At 45.2% G+C, this 20,373-nt stretch overlaps 1 protein-coding gene and 2 long non-coding RNA genes across 3 annotated transcripts; 2 read left to right on the forward strand and 1 right to left on the reverse strand.

Annotated features, from left to right (window-relative positions):
- Positions 1-6,881: 6,881 nt before the first annotated feature.
- On the reverse strand, positions 6,882-8,239 carry LOC112903735 (putative nuclease HARBI1). The gene is made up of 2 exons (XM_025972954.1): positions 8,022-8,239; positions 6,882-7,923 (listed from the first exon to the last, which is right to left on the reverse strand). The coding sequence occupies exons 1-2, from the start codon at positions 8,237-8,239 to the stop codon at positions 6,882-6,884; spliced, it is 1,260 nt and encodes a 419-aa protein (XP_025828739.1).
- A 479-nt stretch (positions 8,240-8,718) lies between these two features.
- LOC112902037 lies at positions 8,719-14,669 on the forward strand. The gene is made up of 3 exons (XR_003230464.1): positions 8,719-8,810; positions 9,241-9,401; positions 14,598-14,669. It is a non-coding gene; the product is annotated as an uncharacterized LOC112902037 (long non-coding RNA).
- Positions 14,670-15,035: 366 nt separating this feature from the next.
- Positions 15,036-20,087, forward strand: LOC112902036. The gene is made up of 3 exons (XR_003230463.1): positions 15,036-15,344; positions 19,673-19,763; positions 19,860-20,087. It is a non-coding gene; the product is annotated as an uncharacterized LOC112902036 (long non-coding RNA).
- Positions 20,088-20,373: the final 286 nt, after the last annotated feature.

Below are 20,373 nucleotides of genomic sequence, written 5' to 3' on the forward strand. Positions count from 1 at the left end.
ATGACGCATTGAACACTCACAGTGTGTGTCTCCTGATTAATCCTTAATCCCCTCATTAACAGTTGCATAGGGATTCAAATGTCCTCTCGTGCGGTCTGGTAATTCCTCTGATCGCACAGTTGAATTCACTTAAATCTACCCCATTCGGCCCATAAATCACATTTCCTTCTCCGTAATATATACTGAAAATACCCTTCACGGAAGATATATCTGTCAATCATTAATAAATTAGTTATACTACATATTAATACACAACGACGATCCTAGGTTTCAGCGATTCTCAAATTATATTTTACATATTCTAAACTATTTAGAATATAAATTATACTAAAAACAAATGAAAATACTAAAAACTATTCAAAACATAACTACTCTAAGAAGTATTTCCTAGATTATAGTTATTTTCAAGTAATTATACGGCTAGAATGAGAATATACCTCCAAATCGACGTGTGAATAGGGCTTTGCCGCTTCCTCTTCTCTGTTCCTCTCCTCTCTTTCTTTTTTTTTTCTGATTTTTACTGGATAAAATGAAATTTTTGGGCCAGGTTGGGGCTTATATAGCCCCGGGGGGGGACCTCCCACCCGACCAAAGGGCGGGATGCCCGTCAGGAACACATCCCGCCCGTTAGGTGGGCGGGATGCCCCCGCAGGGACCTCTTCGCAAATTTCTTATTTGCGAAGAGGCCCTCGGGGAACATCCCGCCCGCTGGATGGGCGGGAGGTCCCCGGCCCCACGCCTCCAGCCCGATCAGCGGGCGGGAGGTACCCATTTTTCAAAATGTTCCCAACCGGCACCCCTTTTCCCAATTTTATTTTTTTATCCCTTTTTTTAAAAAAATTCGTGCACGCGCAACATAACCAAGCAAAAGTCGACGAAATCCACGAACTACTATCAATGGGCTATACTGCCGAATATGGGCTGGCTGTGGCCCAATGAAACCCAATCAAAGCAAAGCAACTTCCAAAAAGACAAAAACTAGGAAAAAGTGTATTTTCCTCCCTCAAATATTATAAAAGTGTAACATTCATCCCCCATATTTTATTTGGTGCAAATCAACCCCTTAACCTTAACTAACTAATCTGGTGCATTTATCATCCTACCTTAGTTTAACAATATTTAGTGCCATCTAATGGCAGTTTATACCACGCAATCATCTAACTAATCCTTACAAGCAATGTAATATGCTGAGTTGAAGATATAAAATTCACAAAAAAGTTCAGTAAATCCTCTAAATTAGGTATCCCATAAAAAAGTTATTGAAAAATTTAACGGAACCGATTTTCACCGTACTATTATAGCGATTGACTCAACATTAGACCTGGCTGCACAATGATTAGTAAGATAATTACATGATCTAAATTAATATTATATAAAACTAAACCTTTGTTAAACTAAGGTGTGGACAATACCATTTTATTTAGTTAAGGGATTGATTTGCAGTAAATGAAATATAAAGGATGCATATCACACTTTGCAAAAGGATGAAAAATAAACTTTTTCAAAAAACTAAACTGTTGATGACCTGATCCTGAACTCCGTGATAGAATAAGTCTGGTATGGATGTGTGTGGTGTGCTGGTGCATGTGTGAGCACCTATTTATCTTTTGGACCTAATTACCCTTTATTTGGACTAATATACGTACGCAAACTGCGATCTATTGGGCTTGAGAAATGGAAAATTTATCATTTGAGCCAACAATTGGTAATCAGAGCTAAGATTTTCTTTTCTCCCTACACGAGCCACCTCTCTCCCTCCATCTGCCGGCAGCGGCGCGCAGCTTCCACCCCGGCGATGTGTAGAAGAACCGCCAAATTAAAACTCAAATTACATGTAATGACCCTCATTTGAACATATCAAGCATATACACTTAACGATTTAACTTGACAACACGCTTTGAACCAATACATCGATCGAAACAAATATCAGTAGTCCCACATGAAGACTGGCGCAAATAGTACAAACACAACAGAGTTTTATATAAATTAAAGGTACATTATATAGTGCAAGATATAAGTTACAAACGAAAGTTCAAATACTAAATATATATAAATCCATAAAGACAGCTGAATCAGAGTTCAAATATAAACCAAAGTCTAACAACGCTACGAGCACAGGACGAACTGGAAATCACACGCTGAGCTCACAAGTGTGCAATCCATAACCAAGGTATTATTAAGAGTTGCGATCGACGACAACCCAACCTTCCTCATCATGACGAATAAACTTAGAACAACAAGGATAAAAATCTATATCATTTGGACCTCAAAATAATTTATCAACAAACCTTAGCAAGGCTTATCCGACTAGTGGTATATACTTAGCCGACTCCTGGCATGCAAGACTTTTGGTTGGTGGGTTAGTTTTGCAAAAAAGCTACTAAGAGTGAATCCTTACTTTTCAAGATTTTAGCATAAGTTTAAGTAAGAAATGCTATTTGCTATATTTGCAACATGAATGAAATATTTGAAGTGGAAAAATAATTAGTTAGATAAAAGCAACACTTAATAACAACAATCAACAACATTTATTTTAATTCTTTTCTACTATGTGACGCAGCGATCAAGGTCTCTTATCCAAGAGATATGGGGAATTAATTCAATTTACATCTTTGCAAGGGAAAATCTAACCACACGACGCATCCTTCCTGTTGAGCCACACGCATCAACAGTTCCGTTCCACCACTACAAAATGGTTGGACTGCCCCTCGACCCGCAAGTAGCTAGTCCCCACCGGTATCTACGACAGGTTAGCATGAGTTACAGACTAGCACTTGAATGGAAAAGCCGGTATCAGCTCAAACACTAGAGTGACCGAGGTACTCAGCTTACCAGGTTCGACTATCTCCTACTGCCGGTATGTGATTAGTACTATTTAAACTTGATCAAATAGGGCCAACAACAAACGGACCTTAACTGACTCGGACGGGGCTACATATCCCTACCAACATCACATAGACCATTCTCATCCCCGCGCGGTCCCAATCTTTCCATGTGAAACAATTGCAATAAATAATTTACCCATAACGAGAGATCCTATAGATCGCAAGTGACAGACAATCACTCGACTTCTACCGATTTCAATTATGCATGACACAGTAGTGACCTACACATACTAATATAGCCCAAAGGAACATAGGGATCGTGCATCTATGGTTTCATACCACTTCTACGAAACTTAATGCACAAATACTTAATTAAAAATGTTGCATAAATTTTAAATCAGTGGATTATGCTCTGGGGTTTGTCTTGCTGCTGCTCATCCTGTGGCTTTTCGGGATCTTGGGCCGGGTCTTCTTGCTGTTCAAAGATTTGAGCTCGTACACCACGTCAGTAGCTACGGGCTCTACATAAAATGCAACATGCAATGCACAATGAGCATGTAAATAAAACATGGAACATATTAAGAAATATAAATGTATCTTGGTGCTAACTGAACATATCAATTCACACACAGTACAACAAAGCCTCAACAAAATAAATAATAAAAATATATGTATAAATTATATTACAAACTATGTTATTAAAGCTAGAAACTAAATAAATTCACCAAACAAGGTTATAAATACATTCGGGTGATGAAAAAAACTATCATGATAGAGCTACTGATAAAGTGTTCTAATTTTGGTAATGACTTCGTACCAGCCGGCTGTAAATTTGTGCGTTTGCATGGCCGCCTCGATCTACCATTGATTTGTGATATGAGGATTCTCAGAGGCTGGCCACTTTTCCATGTGTGCTGGGCAAATCAGCTTTCCGGGCCCACTAAATCTCGACGATATCCCGTGCCTGTTCACTTCAACTCCCATCCATTTCGCATTTTCACGTCCCCCTCTCTACGGTTAGACCGACTCCAGCAGGCTTCCCATCCCGTCCCCGCCGCGGTAAATGGGACGCTGGGCGCACTGTTTACGCGCCCAGTGGATTGCCCATTGCGTCTCGGAAAAACAGGGTACCTCCCTCCCGTCCCGCAGATCTACGCGACCCCCCAGCCTCCCATCCCAACTGTCGCTCCCGTCCTCCCCTTCTCCCTCTCTGGCGCATCTCGGGCGGATGGAGGCGTGCTTCTTCTGTGTCGTTCCTCGCCGGCGCCTAGGTCGCATCAGACCACCACCGCCAGATCTGCTGTTCTCGGGCGGACGGAGCACCGCCACCACCACCACTGGCGCGAACGGAGATCCGGCGCGGACGGACCACCCCCACCGCTTCTCGGGCGGATGGAGAAGCAGCTGCAAGAGCCGGCGGCGCACGAGGTCTTCTTCACCCCCCAGCGCTGGATCTTCCACTACTCCGACACCATCTGCAGCAGGTGCTCCTCGACTCACCCCACTCGATCTCATCTCCCGCTGGTATGGCTCCACCTCTATTGCCGATGCATCGCGGTACATCTCGTGTGCCATTTCGTGCTATCCTTGTGCTCGTATGCTTGTTGTTGTTGGTGGTGAAATAGTAGTACAAACTGCAAGACTGCTCGTATTGTTCCAGCACCATTTTCTATTCCCTATCATTATTTAGTTAGTTTCATGACAAGTTATGGAGTAGTTTCATATGCTTGTTGATTTTTGGTCTGGATTAATCTTGTTGGCGTAGCATGTTTCATGACAAGTTAGGGAGTTGTTCGTGTGCCATTCGTGTTGTCTCTATGAATCCCTCTTGATGCCTGTTTATGTTAATGATATCACAGCGATATGGAGAACGTGTGGAATGAACTTGATGATGGTAGCCAACATGGCTTTGGTGTGGCTAGTTGCACCCCATATACTGATTTGCTTGGTTGCCAAATGCAGAGGGGAAGGACGAGGCAACTCCTTATTGTGATGTACAGGTAATTTGTCTCGGTTGCCTTTCTAGACTGGTTTCGGTGGTCGTCTTACGTCCATTTTTTTCAGGTTTCGAACAACGACACCACTGAGTCACCAAGCACTGGCAAACGACCCAAAAAAGCAAAGCAGGGACAGGTTTCAAAAAGCATAGCCATTCAGTCCTCAAGCTATACTCCTAAGGAAGATGAGGTTATCTGTTCATCTTACCTGAATGTGTCAAAAGATCCTGTTGTCTCTGTGAATCAGCCCAGCAAAACTTATTGGGAGAGAATTTGTGACTACTACAACGAGAATCGTGGCATGTATGGCCAAAGGACCATTTCCTCCCTCCAACACAGATGGGGTGAAATATCCAAAGATACTTGCAAGTTCACTGGGTTTTATGCAGAGATTGAAAGGAAGAACCAAAGCGGCAAAAATGAGGATGATAAGGTACTTTATTTCTACCTTCACTGGCTTTTATTGTGTATGTTTACAAATATTATTGTATATGTCCTAATGAACTTGTTTTAATGTAGATAAAAGATGCGCTGCAGTTGTATAATGGTTTTCTTGGTCACTCTTTCAAGTTCATTCATTGCTGGTTCATATTGAGGCACGAGCAGAAATGGCATGAGTTTGTTGCAGAGAAGAAGCAACATAATAAAACAAGGTCGGAGCCCTCTGCTGAGCCTGTGAGCCCAATGGCGCCGGCAACAGATACTCCTCAGATCAATGCCCAGAATTTAGTTAGACCAATGGGCAGGGATAGTGCAAAGAGGTTAAGGAGTGCAAACTCATATGCTAGCTCTACTGGGTGTCTTGAGGTGCTGCAAAAGATCCATAGTGACAGGGCTAAGTATGAAGAAAGGCAAGAGGAACATATCAAGGATGAGTCGAAGGAAATGGCAGAGAGATACGAGAGGAAGCTAAGACTACAAGAGGAGTCCATTAATTTTCAGAAGGACTCCATGAATTTTCAGAAGGAGTTGTTGACAAAGCAGGTCTCTATTCAAGAGAAAATGTTGGCACTTCAAGAAAAAGAACGTGTGGATAAAGTCATGATGGCTGACTTGGATAAATTTCCATCATGGGTGCGTGACTATTATGTCATCGAGCAAAAAGAGATTGCTGCCAGAATACAAGCTGGTCAGCCATCTGGTGAAAAGTGAGCTTCGGAGTGTTTGAGCTGGTCAGCCCTGTACTTGGGCTGTATTATTTATTGTGTGCTGCACATTCTTAGTGTGTGCTCCACAATCTTGCAATATTTGAACAAGCTTTGTTGTATTATTAGTGTGTGCTGAACCATCTTTCTTGTAACATTTGTGTGGGCTGTATTTGAACAAGTTCTGTTGTATTATTAGTGTAATATTTGAACAATCTTGTAATATTTGAACAATCTTGTAATATTTGAACAAGCTTTGTTGTAATAAGAAAAATGAGATTCGTCTCAGCTCTTGTTGCCTCTTAGTGTGCTGAAAAATTGGACTGCAGCTATCCCATAGTGTTTGCACAGTTTTTTGTACAGATTTTTGGACTGAAATTGGACTGAAAAAAAGGTACATGCCGAGCCCTAATTTCAGTCCAAAAAACAACAGCTGGTTCCATTTATTCCGGTTACTTTCACTGAAATCTATTAAAGCGAATTGGGTAAGACCATGCTTTCCTTTCAATGATATGGTTTACAACGACAATTCAGTTCTTATAGTTCAAGATTGGCATATTTCTTATATGATGTTAATAATGACATTACAATTCAAGATGGAGATGACTCAAGTGGACAACAGCAATACACCAAAGAGTTACTCTCTGAATATGAAACCAAAAATTGCTCCCAGAATCAGACGACATAAACATTTGACTTGGACAACAGACAACATATTCAACCATAAGTAAGCATTACAGTTTAACATTCACTGAAATAAATAGAGCCCTAATTATATTACAGCTTAACATTCACCCAAAAGAAGCATTACAGCTTAACATTCACTGAAATAAGCATTACAGCTTAACATAATGCGGCCATTGTGAGACCCAAAAGAAGCTTTCTCATAGTTCTTGCCTACATGCTAATTACTGCTAGACTCTTCGATGGCCGTCATGAATCCATAGGTGCTCGATCAAGTCTTCCTTCAACTGTGCATCGGCAGCCCGAGACCTGATGCGTCTGTGGTTCTCAATCAAAGCAGATATCTCAGGAACATTTTGGGTGTTTGAGAGCCTAGGTTCGGTAGAATCTTCATACTCTTGTATAGCCAACCCTGGTCCACGCTCATACTTGATGCCCATATTATGCAAGATTACAACACACAACATAATATATCTCATGTCCTCCGGACACCATACCCTAGCAGGCCCTTTGACTATATGGTACTTTCCTTGTAGTTTTCCAAACATCATTTCAACATCTTTCCTATAAGCTGCTTGGGCTAGTGTGAAATGCTGTTGCTGCATGTTGACTGGAGAAGGAACACCACTTATAAGGGTGGCCCAAGGAGGATAAATTCCATCAGCGAGGTAGTATCCCATATGATAATCTTTGCCATTCACCTTGAAATCAACTTCAGGACCGTAACCACTAGAAATGGAGTCAAACACATAAGATCGATTAAGCACATTTATATCATTGCAAGATCCGGGCATCCCAAAAAAGGCGTGCCAAATCCAAGGATCATAACTTGCCACTGCCTCCAAGATAATGGTAGGGTTTTTGAAGTGGCCCCTGTACTGACCATGCCATGCTGTGGGGCATTTTTCCCATTCCCAGTGCATGCAATCGATGCTCCCTAGCATTCCCGGGAACCCCCTTTCTTCAGCAATACTAAGTAACCGAGAAATATCATTGGCTATGGGTTCCCTAAGGTACTCATCTGCATAAAGTGAAACAATAGTGCGCGTGAAGTGATTGACAGTTTCAATGACCGTGCTCTCACCCATACGAATGTACTCGTCAAGTGAATCAGCCGCACCACCATACGCTAGCACCCTCACCGCAGCCGTCACTTTCTGTATTGGATGGAACCCTGGCTGTTTCGTGGCATCATAGCCAAGCTTGAAGTATTCATTTGCTGCCTCTACATCGCGACAATTGTCTGTAAACATGTCTCTACCCATTCTAAACCTGCAACCATATAGGAGCAATGAGCACAACCATATGGTGTACACAAGGAACAGCTGGACATGAAGCATCAAATAATGCACCTACGTCGGAAGTAATACTCTGGATACACGGGGTTGTCGACGAAGTAATCATTCATCAATCGTAGATCCGCACTGTGACGATCTCTTGGTATGACCCTACGACCAAACACCGAACCACAGTGCGGCTCTTTTTCCTCCTCAACCAGGTACGTCGTGACTGTCATAGCAATCAACTCATCTTCAGCATATCGGTGGTCACGCATACTCTTGACACGCTTCAATCGTTGGCGCCACATTGGTCACAAAACCTAGTCGAAGGTACTGTACACGAAAGTTGCAGCAGATAAAGGTGAAAAAATGATGTTTTTTTTTTGAGGAGGAACGATTTTTGGGGAGCATCGATGCATACCTCCGTGGTGGAGCTGGAGCAGAGAAGGAACGATTTTGGGGGTGGGGGGGAGAGCGCCGCCGGGAAGGAGCTGTCGGACCGATTTGGGGACGACAACCCGAGGGCGCCGTCGGGAGTGCTGCAGCGCCGGTGGGATCTTGATTCCGGCTAGGGGCTGTGCGCGCCGGCGCGACGCCGTCGTCCACCAGAACCCCTCGTCGCCTTCAAGGTTCACGCGGGAACCAACGGCCGCCGGCAGAGTGGGCGGGGAAGGAGGCCGCGGTTCTTCTTTCCCAAAGGGCGGGCCCCACGCTCCTCGTCCCGGGCGAATCCACGGACGGTTGGAGTCGGTCTTAGCCTCTCCCTCCCTATCTTGCTCGTTCCCCATGGATTCATCATCGTTACCCTCCTTAGATCCGACGATTTGATGCGACGGGAAGTGTAGATCAGGGATGGAGAGGCAAGGGGCAGCCACGGAGGTGAATCATTCAGCACAGTTTATAGTTTATTCGTTGTTTCCGTCCCAAATCTGCTGCAGGGCACGAGCCGAATTCGAGCCGATCGGAGCAGCGGTGGCAAAGGCGGGGCTGTCGCTCTGGTGCAGTGACTGCGGCATGCAGCTGCGGAGCGTGGAGGAGGCGCAGGCGCACACCGAGGTCACGAACCACGCCAACTTCGTTGAGTCCACCGAGGCCGTCCTCAACCTCGTCTGCTCCGACTGCGGCAAGCCATGCCTCTCTCAGACCGTAAGATCCAGCCCGCCCCTCCCGCAATTCCTCTCTCGGTTTCCCCCCATCAGATTTGGTGGCCCATCGATCCAGTCCGGTGCACCTCGGCAGTGTCCTCGATCCGATTTCGATCGCGTGTGGGCTCGTGCTTGCTGATTCCGGCTGGTATGTGTGTGCGCAGGAGGTGGACCTTCACACCAAGCGCACGGGCCATAAGGATTTCGCGGACAAGACCGCCAAGGCGGCCAGGCCCATCGATCTCGGAGGCCTCGCTGAATCCGGCCTCCTCCTCGGAGGCCATGGACGTGGACGCCCCGGCCTCGGCAATTGAGAAGCCTCAAGGTTGGGTTATTTAACAGTGTACCACTATTTAGCTGGCCATGGCCTCCGACCTGGCAAGACCTTTATGAAATGCTACTTTTTATGAAATGCTTAACTGATATTATTAAAATGCCTAGGGAACATTAATCAAAATGCATATGATACAAACATCAATAAATGATTCTGGAATCATATTTATTTGTGGCTTGGGTCATGGTGCAGTTCAGCAAGCTCACATATCAGTGGCATATAACCAGTGTTGTATGTTGTATTTTAACAAGACACTAGTTTATTTTTTGTCTTTTATTGAATTCGTTGCATCTATTTTGTATCTGCGATGCCATGTAATATATTGGGCAGTTGGGCACTGAACTCTATGTGCAAAGGTCATACCAAATTTGTTGGGTGTCGGATATCCTGGGAATGAGAGTGTAACTTAAGGTTTGACTTACTGTGGGCAGCTTTAAAAGGACATAAATCTCCTAGGGTGTGTTCGTTTCCCCTTAGAGAGCTTAAAAAACAGTCCTATAAATTAGAGGTCTAAACATTTTAGACCTCTAATATTTAGAGGGCTGTTTGTTACAGCCCTCTAATGTGAGTAAATTTACAGTTTTACCCCCCCTATCCATGCAATGTGATATAAAGTGCAAAGTCCATTAAAAACGGTAAGCAATGTGACAAATCCAAATATGGTTCGCCAAGCAATGTGATATAAAGTGCAAATACATTAAAAACGGTAAGACACAACAAGCTGAAATGAAATTGAAGTACATGTTCATACCTAAATTAGTGGTTGTTGTATAGAGCTGCTGCTATCCGATCACGAAAACCATTCATGGTCTCGTCACTAGGCGGCTCTTCATCTTGACCATTCGTAAAATTATTTGAGTCGTTGGAGATATGGCCCTGTGGGATGTACTCATCGAGCTCCGCTTGGTGGAAGTCCTCATCATCGTCATCATGTTCTCTAATGAAATTGTGAAGTGCCATGCAAGCTACGATAATTTTGGTTTGTTTTGCAACTAGAAAACTTGGAATGCCATACATCATCCTCCACTTCTGCTTGAATACTCCAAAAGACCTCTCTACTACATTCCGAAGCGAAGAATGAGCATAGTTAAAAGCCTCTTTCATACCTCTTGCCATTGTTCCAAGTCGAAACTCTTGTAGATGGTACTTGGTTCCCTTGTATGGTGCCAGATAACCCAGTTGATTGGGGTAGCCCGAGTCCACTAGATAGTACTTATCTGCATGTACAGAGTTATTTCTCCATCCATGTCATAAAAGAAAAGGTAGAATACTTAAGGATAAATCTAGGATACATTTGTGCAACATGCTTACCTTGAGGTGGATGTGGAAATTTGTCACCATACTTTGTCATGGCATCATTGAATACTCTCATGTCATGAACTGATCCAGGCCAACCAGCAAGAATGAAGGTGAATCGCATGTCGAAGTCGCATACGGCCATGACATTTTGTGATGTCTTACCCTTCCGGTTAAGGTACTGAACCACATTGTGCGTTGGAACAACAACATCTATATGAGTGCCATCTATTGCCCCTATGCAATTGTTGAATAGTCCCTTGAACCTTGTTTGCTGCAGCCGAGGGTGTATGGTACTGAATTCTGGATCCCTAGGCTTTATAATTTCTGCAGCTAGCTTCACAAGTGCATCCAAAACTTTGGCAAAATTTCTGTGAATCGTGTCTAGGGACCTACCAAATATAGTCATAGCTTGCCTAACTGGCTGCGGTGTTCCAACCATCCAAAGAAACATCCCTAACGCCTCTTGGCTGGTACTCTTTGTGCTAGACTGTAGACCGTATGAGCCAACCAAAATAGCATATAGTTGTTCAAACAATTCAGGATTCATTCTAAACATGGTGTGGTAATAATGTGGGTCGGCAAGCATCCTATTCACAAAGTCAAGACCACTCTCCTCACTTCTAAGTCTCTTGGTTTTTGAGTAGTGTTGCATGCCATGAAACATACCATACATGAGCAGAGGTAGCTGTTCATTGAAGTCCTCTTCGTCGTCCTTAATCCACTCATCCAGTGAATCCTGAAACCCAAGAAATAAAGGATCAGTTGCTGAAACAGTATAGCAAAGAATAGAATTTACAGTCATAGCTGAAATGAAATTGGTCCGAAGCAACACATCATTGATAGTCAACAACCATAGCCGAAATTAAATTGTTCTCACACAACAACCATAGCCGAAATTAAATTGTTCTCACACAACAACCATAGCCGAAATGAAATTGTTCTCACACAACAAAGCACGGAAATAAATTAGTCTGAAACCAAATTCTGCCTACAGTAGTGCACAACAGATTGAAAGACAACTAGTCCAAATTTTCAGCCTTCATGTACCTCCTGATGAAGGCTATCCTTTGTTCAGGTGTTTGGCACTTCAAGAGCAAGCGCGTCATGATGGCACTTCCACAAAGGTAGCCCAGGGCCAAGTACTCTGGACTGCCAGGCTCAATCCCAGCTTCCAGGGTGCACTGGATCACAGCTTCATGCTGGGTGCTTTCCTGTTGTTCCTTCATCTTCTTCTCTGCCTGCCTCTCCTTCATCATTTGAAGCTTCGTCCCACTAACTTCTGAGTTCTGCTTCACCATGGATCTAAACATGTTGAAGTACGCGCTCTTGCTCTTCTTTGAAGGACTGGCCCCAGTTGTGCTTGTGCTGCTGCCCCTCTTGTTGCTACTTGTGCTCCTAGGGCTGTCTTCGACTGGGACCTCAAAACAAGGAGGAACATCCTACTCCTCCACATCATGCTCCTCTGGTTGGCCAGGAACATAAGAAGTTGTTCCGTCTACAGCAACCCCCTCAAAAATGTCCAGCAAGTGCTCCAAGTACGAGGGAGGGTCATACCTCAGCTGCTTCCAGTCACTAGCCACATCCTGCAAATTGCACGAGTATAGGAATCAATGCATGAGGACCCCGAGCAGCACAAACTATTAAGGAAACACATGAACAGAACTTGGGCAACCCGAGTAGCACGCATTGGAGGATAGACAAGTACCTTCAAGTGGTCGTCCCACCATGAGTCGGTTGCCGTTGGCCAGCCATCAGGTTGCCTACCGAGCCCAGACTTCTTTTGTATCAGTCTGATGAATCCGAACATGTTTTTCAACTGTGTAAGTCAGTCTGGGCGTTCGGGCTACCCGAAATTTCGGGTCGGGCTTTTCGGGCTTTTTAAGATTTCGGGTATCTGCAAACGCTACCCGAAATTGGGTATCTGGGAACACTACCCGAAATTTCGGGTACCCGAAAATTTCGGGTTCGGGTTCGGGTAGCCCGTTCTACCCGAACTTAGTAAACATGTCACAAACTAACATTTAACAACAACAAAATCAGCCATTACTCCATTACATGACTCTCAGACTCTGAATATCAATGTCTCAAAGCAACATAAGCAACATTTTACAGCAGACAAATGACAAATCAACCATTATTCCATCTCAAGTTTCAAAGACAAATGACAATAACAAGGACGTACATGATAATTAAAGCTACGGCGCCACGGTGGAGGGCAGGGCACGGCCACGCGCGGGCGGGCCAGACTCGGAGCCGCGCTGTCGGAGGCTCGGAGCCGCGCCGCGGAGGGAGGAGCGCCGCCACCGCCGGAGGGAGGAGCGCCACCACCGCCGGAGGGGAGAGAGACGAGCACCGCGCCGCCGCCACCGCCGGAGGGGAGAGAGACGAGCGACGGCTAGGGCGCCGCCACTCGCTCGCGAGTCGCGACCTCGCCCTCGCGTCCCTGCTCGCTCGGGATAGCCCGATAGGGGATTGGGGGTTGCCGGGTTGGGCCACTCTCTTGCCGGCTTGCCGCATTCCTCCTTGGGCCGGCCATCTTAAATTCTTAATTGGGCCGAGTAAATTAGTTCGGGTAGATCGGGCTATTCGGGTACCGCCCACTGATACCCGAAAAAGCCCGAAATAAGTTCGGGTTTTGGGGTTTGCTACCCGAGCAGGCCCATCGGGTATCGGGTATCGGGCTATTCGGGTTCGGGCTTGGGTAGTTCGGGCTTCGGGCTTCGGGCTCGGGTTTTATGCCCAGACTGATGTGTAAGCCTGATGAATCCGAACATGTTTTTCAACTGTGTAAGCCTGTTGTGGAACTGATCCGTATGATGCCGCAAGCCTGTTCTCTGGAAATATGCGTCCGCTATGATGGGGTAAGCGCGATGGATACAGAGGACGGCCACCGCTTCCTCCGGAGCCTCCATCTTCCAGGTTACTGCCGTCTTCGAGGTACCCTTGGTACGCATCAAGATGGGGGAACCTGGCGGACCCCGAGTTCAGGTCAAGCCCGTTGAAGTCGAGGCGGGTTGAGCTGCTCCTCTGTAGATCTAGCCGGCCCCCTTGCTGGGGGGGCAACGAATGCGCAGGGGAAAATGGTTCCAGGCTCGAGAAGAAGTCCCGGGTACCGTCTCCCCCGTAGCAGTCGGCCCCGAAGCGGCCGGCCCCGTACCTGCCGCCAGGGTAGCCGCCGCCCCCGTAGCCGCCGGATCCAGAGTTGCCGCCATTGAAACCATCCATGGTGGACGAGGCGACGCTTTCAACTTCTTCCGACGGGGGGCGACCGATCCTGCGGCACCGGTGACCTCTTGTACGGAGACAGACTCCCAGGATGACTCTTGACCTTGCCGAAACGGGAAGCAGATGGGGTGCGCGCGGCAGGCGGCGTCGGCGGCGGCGGCTCGGCCCAGCCAGTGCTGCGGTTCGAGCGAGAGCGAGAGTGAGAGCGAGAGGATAAGGACGGGGACGGGGGTAGCGCTGGGAATCGCGAGCCGAGAGTTGCGATTAGAGTGCTCGCTCCCTCTAAAGAATCGCGGCCTCTAAATGAAGGACACTCGCGCGATTAGAGGCCGGTTCGGTGCCGGGCCTCTAAACTTTAGATGTTTCGGGCTTTAGACCCCGGAAACCCCGGAAACGAACGGACCCTTAGTGAAAATTTCTAGCTAATTGCATAGGTTGTTTTTCGTTCTTGACAAGCGGTGACCTAATTAAATAAGTCAGACCAACTAATTTCTTATTTGAAATAACTATCTCATCTCTTAGATGGGATCTAAATATGTAATTATGTAGTTTGTGTTGCCAACTATTCCGTGTTGCTTCTGATTTACGAGGTGTTTTTTCATTTAAAGTAGTACCTTCTATATTACGTCCTGATCGATTAGTTATGTCCTTTTGTACAAATAGATATACTTCAAAAGGTAGAAGACTGGTGGGATTTCTTTCAACACCACAGTGCCTTTGACTCATATTGATGAGATTTGAGAAGCTCTGCTATCAGATTCTGCATGAGGTATGTGGACATGCGTTTGCTTGGCCGTGTGCGTGTCTTTGTAGTGGACTCAACTATTCTGTTTATTTTAGGTGTTATTCCGTGAAGATGCTACTGTGGATGATCTCATCGACGTCATCGAAGGAAATTGAAAGTACATTAAGCGTGTTTACGTATATAACAAGATTGATGTTGTTGGTATTGATGATGTGGATAAGCTTGCTCGGCAACCAAATTCGCTAGTGATCAGCTGCAATTTGAAGGCATGTTTTATCTGTGACCTACATCTCCGTTGATCTTGTCTTATTGTTAAATCTGCATGTTACTGAAACATTTTGTTCTGTACATGACAGCTGAATCTGGACAGGCTACTGGCAAGAATGTGGGAGGAGATGGGTCTAATGAGGGTGTACACCAAGCCGCAGGGTCAGCAACCTGATTTCTCGGATCCGGTTGTTCTTTCTACTGTATGTTCTTTGCCCCTCTATGCTTTTTCACCCCAAGACCTAATGAGAAGAGCATTAATCAATTACCTAGCCATGGCCTCCGACCTGGGGCAAGACCTTCATCAGGTGCTCCTCCGGTTTGTTGCTGCTCGATCTACATGCCCCTGCACGCCGTGTTGCAGTCTCTGCTGTGCTGGCCCTCGCCACATACGTCGTGTAGTACTACTGCATCCTGTTCCTGAACTCGTCCTTTCTCATTTAATTCTGTAGCCTTCGTAACTGTGAGTGAAAAATATAGAATTATATTGTTTTGTTTTTCATTTGCAATTTCTGTAAACCAGAGTGGTGGCTTGACTAAGCAAGTGCAAAACTACATGCTGGATGCCTGCGACCCACAAACTTTTCTACTAGCATTATCATAAGCATACAAATTTTAGTAGGCATTTAAATACTATTCAGATAGCATTTTAAATGTTCAGTTCAAGCAATTTTTTATCATTTCATATGTTTCGTGTGATAGACTCTCCTTTTATCCAGAACCAAGTTTTTTACATCATTACAATCACAGGACAAATAGATTAGGTTCCCATAGATGAATAAGCACAAGCCTTTTTCTAAATAATCAAAAGTTCCTTGCTTATTTCTCTGTACATTTTAGAGCAATGTGACTTGGTGGACTTGCAAATACTGCACTTTTTTCTTCCTCTTTGCCTGAACATTCATCCCTTAGCTAGCATATTTTCCTTTTTTTGGTGCCCTTTAACTTTTGATTTTAGTGGGTTGTATAACACTGCCTTTGCCGGTCCCAAGCCCGCGATGAGAAAATGTGGAGGGTTGTGTTAGGTTTGCCGAACCAGCGTAAAAAATCAGCCACTCTAATGGAAATGAAAACCATAAGAAATTCGTTGGGGTGTAACCCTCTTAGCGACGCGCTACATCGGAACCCGGGTGTGGTGTTAAATGGGCAAGGGCCGGGTCATCATCCCCTCAGGGGTACGTCGTATCATGATCCGGGTACGATGATAAGTGAGCAAGGGTCGGGCCATCGCAGTCTCTGTGGCGCGCTACATCTGCGCCCGGGTGTAGTGAAAAATGAGCAAGAGTCTTCGCATTTCTCTCGACGGGTGCGAAGGGTAAGGAAGCTAGCCGAGCCAATTAGGATTCGTCTAGGTAGTTGGAACGTAGGGTCTCTAATAGGTAAATTAAGAGAACTAGTCGATGTAGCAATTAGGAGGCGTGTAAATATTCTATGCGTGCAGGAGACTAAATGGAAGGGCCAGAAGGCGAAGGAGGTGGAGGGTTCTGGCTTCAAGCTTTGGTACACGGGGACAATTTCGGGTAGGAATGGTGTAGACATCTTGATCGATAAGAGCCTTAAGGATAGAGTTGTAGATGTTAGGAGGCAAGGTGACCGGATTATTCTAGTGCGGTAGGTCATTGGAGATTTGGTTCTGAATGTGATTAGTGCCTATGCCCCTCAGGTAGGTCTTAGTGAGAGCTCCAAGAGTCAGTTTTGGGAAGACCTTGATAGCATGGTTAGTACCGTGCCTATCAGTGAGAAGCTCTTTATAGGAGGAGACCTCAATGGCCATGTGGGTGCAACTACTGTAGGATATGAGCGAGTACACGGGGGTTTCGGGTACGGTAGTAGGAACGAGGGGGGAGCATGTTTTGAATTTTGCGTTGGCCTACGACCTGCTGTTAGCGAATACCCTCTTTAGAAAGAGGGAGTCCCATCTAGTGACCTTCCATAGTGGACAATACTCGAGCCAAATCGATTTTATCCTTGCTAGGAGAGAGGATAGACGTGCCTGCTTAGATTGTAAGGTGATACCTGGGGAGTGTGTTGTCCCCCAACACAAGCTTGTGGTGGCGGATTTTCATTTTCGGGTACGTGCCCACCGGGACAAACGTGCCAAGATTGCGAGAACGAAGTGGTGGAAGCTTAGAGGGGAAGAGGCACAAACGTTTAAGGAGAGGATGCTATGTGAGAGGCCTTGGGAAGAAGGAGCAGATGTAGATGATATGTGGCTAAAGATGGTGACATGTGTTCGAAAGGTAGCCTCAGAAGTGTTTGGTGTGAGTAGGGGAGGCAAGCAGGAAGTGAAAAAGACATGGTGGTGGAATAACGAGGTGCAAAGGGCTATTAAGGAGAAGAAGGAGTGTTTCAAACGCCTTCATCTCGACAAGAGCGCAACCAACATCGAGGGCTATAGATTAGCGAAGAGGTCTGCAAAGCGAGCTGTAAGTGTAGCGAAAGGTCAGGCTTTTGATGACCTTTATCAATGGCTAGGTACGAAGGAAGGAGAGAAGGACATTTATAGGATCGCTAGGACCCGCGAGAGGAAGACAAGGGACATAAACCAAATCAAATGTATCAAGGATGGGACAGATCGACTTCTGGTGAAGGATGAGGAGATCAAGGATAGATGGCGAGAATATTTCGACAAGTTGTTTAATGGGGAAAATGAGGGTCCTATCTTCGAGTTGGACGGCTCATTTGATGATACCAACAGACGCTTTGTGAGGAGGATTCAGGAGGCAGAGATCGGGGAGGCTTTGAAGAGGATGAAGGGAGGTAAAGCGATGGGTCCTGATGGCATCCCCATTGAGGTGTGGAGATGCCTGGGCGAGAGGGCGGTAGTATGGTTAACTAAGCTTTTTAACTTAATTTTCCGGTCAAACAAGATGCCGGAGGAATGGAAGAGAAGTATATTAGTACCGATCTTCAAGAACAAGGGAGATGTTCAAAGTTGTACTAACTACCGGGGGATTAAGCTAATGAGCCATACGATGAAGCTTTGGGAGAGGGTTATCGAGCATCGCCTAAGAAGATTGACAAGGGTGACCTAAAACCAGTTTGGGTTCATGCCTGGGAAGTCGACCATGGAGGCGATTTTCTTAGTACGACAGTTGATGGGGAGATATAGAGAGGAGAAGAAGGACTTACACATGGTCTTTATTGACCTAGAGAAGGCGTATGATAAAGTACCGAGAGACGTCATGTGGTGGGCCTTGGAAAAACACAAAGTCCCAACTAAATATATTACCCTCATCAAGGATATGTACAAGGATGCGATGACTTGTGTTCGAACATGTGATGGCGATACCAGTGACTTCCCAATTAAAATAGGACTACATCAGGGGTCAGCATTGAGCCCTTATCTATTTGCTTTGGTGATGGATAAGGTCACACGGGACATACAGGGTGATATCCCTTGGTGTATACTCTTTGCTGATGATGTGGTGCTAGTTGACGAGAGTAGGGCAGGGGTTAATATGAAGTTAGAGCTGTGGAGACACACGTTAGAGTCGAGGGGGTTCAGACTGAGTAGGACCAAGACTGAGTATATGATGTGCGACTTTAGCCCGACTAGGCATAAGGATGGGGACGTTAGCCTCGAAGATCAAGTGGTGGCCAAGAAGGATACTTTTCGGTATCTAGGATCAATGCTTCAGAAAGATGGAGACATTGATGAAGATGTTAGGCATAGAATTTCAGCCGGTTGGTTGAAGTGGCGGCAGGCTTCTGGCGTCCTCTGTGACAAGAAGGTACCACAGAGGCTAAAAGGTAAGTTCTATAGGATGGTGATTCGCCCGGCGATGCTATACGGTGCTGAATGTTGGCCTACAAAAAGGCGACATGTCCAGCAACTGAGTGTAGCAGGGATGCGTATGCTGCGTTGGTTCTGCGGGCATACAAGAAGGGATAGAGTCCGGAACGAAGAGATTCGAGATAGGGTCGGGGTGGCACCTATCGAGGAGAAGTTGATTCAACATCGGTTGAGATGGTTTGGACATGTACAACGGAGGCCTCCCGAGGCGCCGGTGCGTAGTGGAGTTTTAAAGCGGGGCGATAATGTAAAGAGAGGTAGATGTAGATCTAGACTAATTTGGGACGAGACGGTTAAGAGAGACCTTAAGGAGTGGAATATCGCAAAGGAATTAGCTATGGATAGGAGCGCTTGGAGATTAGCAATTAACGTACCAGAACCGTGGCCTTTGTTACTTTTTGTTTAACCCCTAACTCTTCCTTTGTCTTGTGCTCTTTTTGTGTTTCTTATTCTTGTTTTCTGTGGGTTTCATCTCTAGTCTACCCCAACTTTCTTAGGACAAAAGGCTAAGTTGTTGTTGTTTATGTTTGGCGATGTAGTTGCACGACTAGCATCAACTGGATTAGGTGGGGTTGTTTATGTACATTTCTTGCATATTTTTGCCTAAATATTTACTTTCATGGCAATAATGTTGTTTAGGTTAGGCAAATTATGCACTTTGTTTTAGGCAATAATATGGTTCTGAATTACGAAATAACGTGGGTAGAAATTTAGGCAATAATATGTTTCCAAATTAGGCATAAATATGGTCATGAATTAGGTAAACAATGTACTTCATTAGGTCATATAGAACAAGCAACATTTCCTTTTCAAAAAAAAGATCAAGCAACGTTTGTTTCCAGAAGTATTCAGTCTTGGTGATATTTTACTCCTGGTACTAACTGCACTTACTATTCTTTCACTAATTCATGTTTTCTTTCCTCCTTTCAGTCCCACAAAAGGGTGTTTAAAAGTTGATGTGCCTTTCTTTTCTGCCTGCAAGTTTCTTCAGCGGATCAACACTATAACATGCTCTACACCTGTAAGGCTCCTACCATTTTTTTAGGTATATCCAGAGTTTAGAGTTTTCAATTTTTGATCCATAATGAAATAAAGACTTTCCTTTTTTTTCTTATAGCTTTGGTGTTTGGTGGCCAGAAAGTTCATCGGATCATCATCGGCAGCAGTTTAGTTGCAGCTCAACCTCGATTTTATTCATGTGTAGCTTGGTAGTAGCTCCAATCTTTTTGTTTGGTCAGTACAACAGTTGAGGCAATCATGACATGTATGGTGGTAGTTTTGAAACTTTGTGAATGTTTGGAATTTAGATGGGGTCAAACTTTGTGAATGTTCTAATTTGCTTACAGTTTTTCATAACTTTGCTTATGAGGTTTCAAAAGTTGCTTTTGTCATTGCACCTGTTGAAACATCTAGAAGCAAGCAAATTAGGAGGGGGTGGTGCCACGGTGGTGCGGGTCTGATTTTGGTGAAAAATTAGCTGTGACCGGTGCCAACTTTTTTTCTCCTGATCTGGCAGCTTTTTTGCTAGATAAGGAAAGCTAGTAATCCTCTTTTCCAAAAATGGAAGGGCCGTACGGCCGGCATAACTTATGGCCGGCCTTACGTTAGGCACGTCCAATTTTATTTACCAC

This window comes from Panicum hallii, chromosome 8 (assembly GCF_002211085.1).
Source record: "Panicum hallii strain FIL2 chromosome 8, PHallii_v3.1, whole genome shotgun sequence".
In the NCBI taxonomy this organism is placed as follows: domain Eukaryota; kingdom Viridiplantae; phylum Streptophyta; class Magnoliopsida; order Poales; family Poaceae; genus Panicum; species Panicum hallii.

Coding starts and splice junctions, on each gene's coding strand:
- LOC112903735 (XM_025972954.1), bottom strand. CDS start 8,239: ATGTGGCGCCAACGATTGAAGCGTGTCAAGAGTATGCGTGACCACCGA. Junction 7,924..8,021: donor GACAACCCCGTGTATCCAGA/GTATTACTTCCG, acceptor ATATGGTTGCAG/GTTTAGAATGGGTAGAGACA.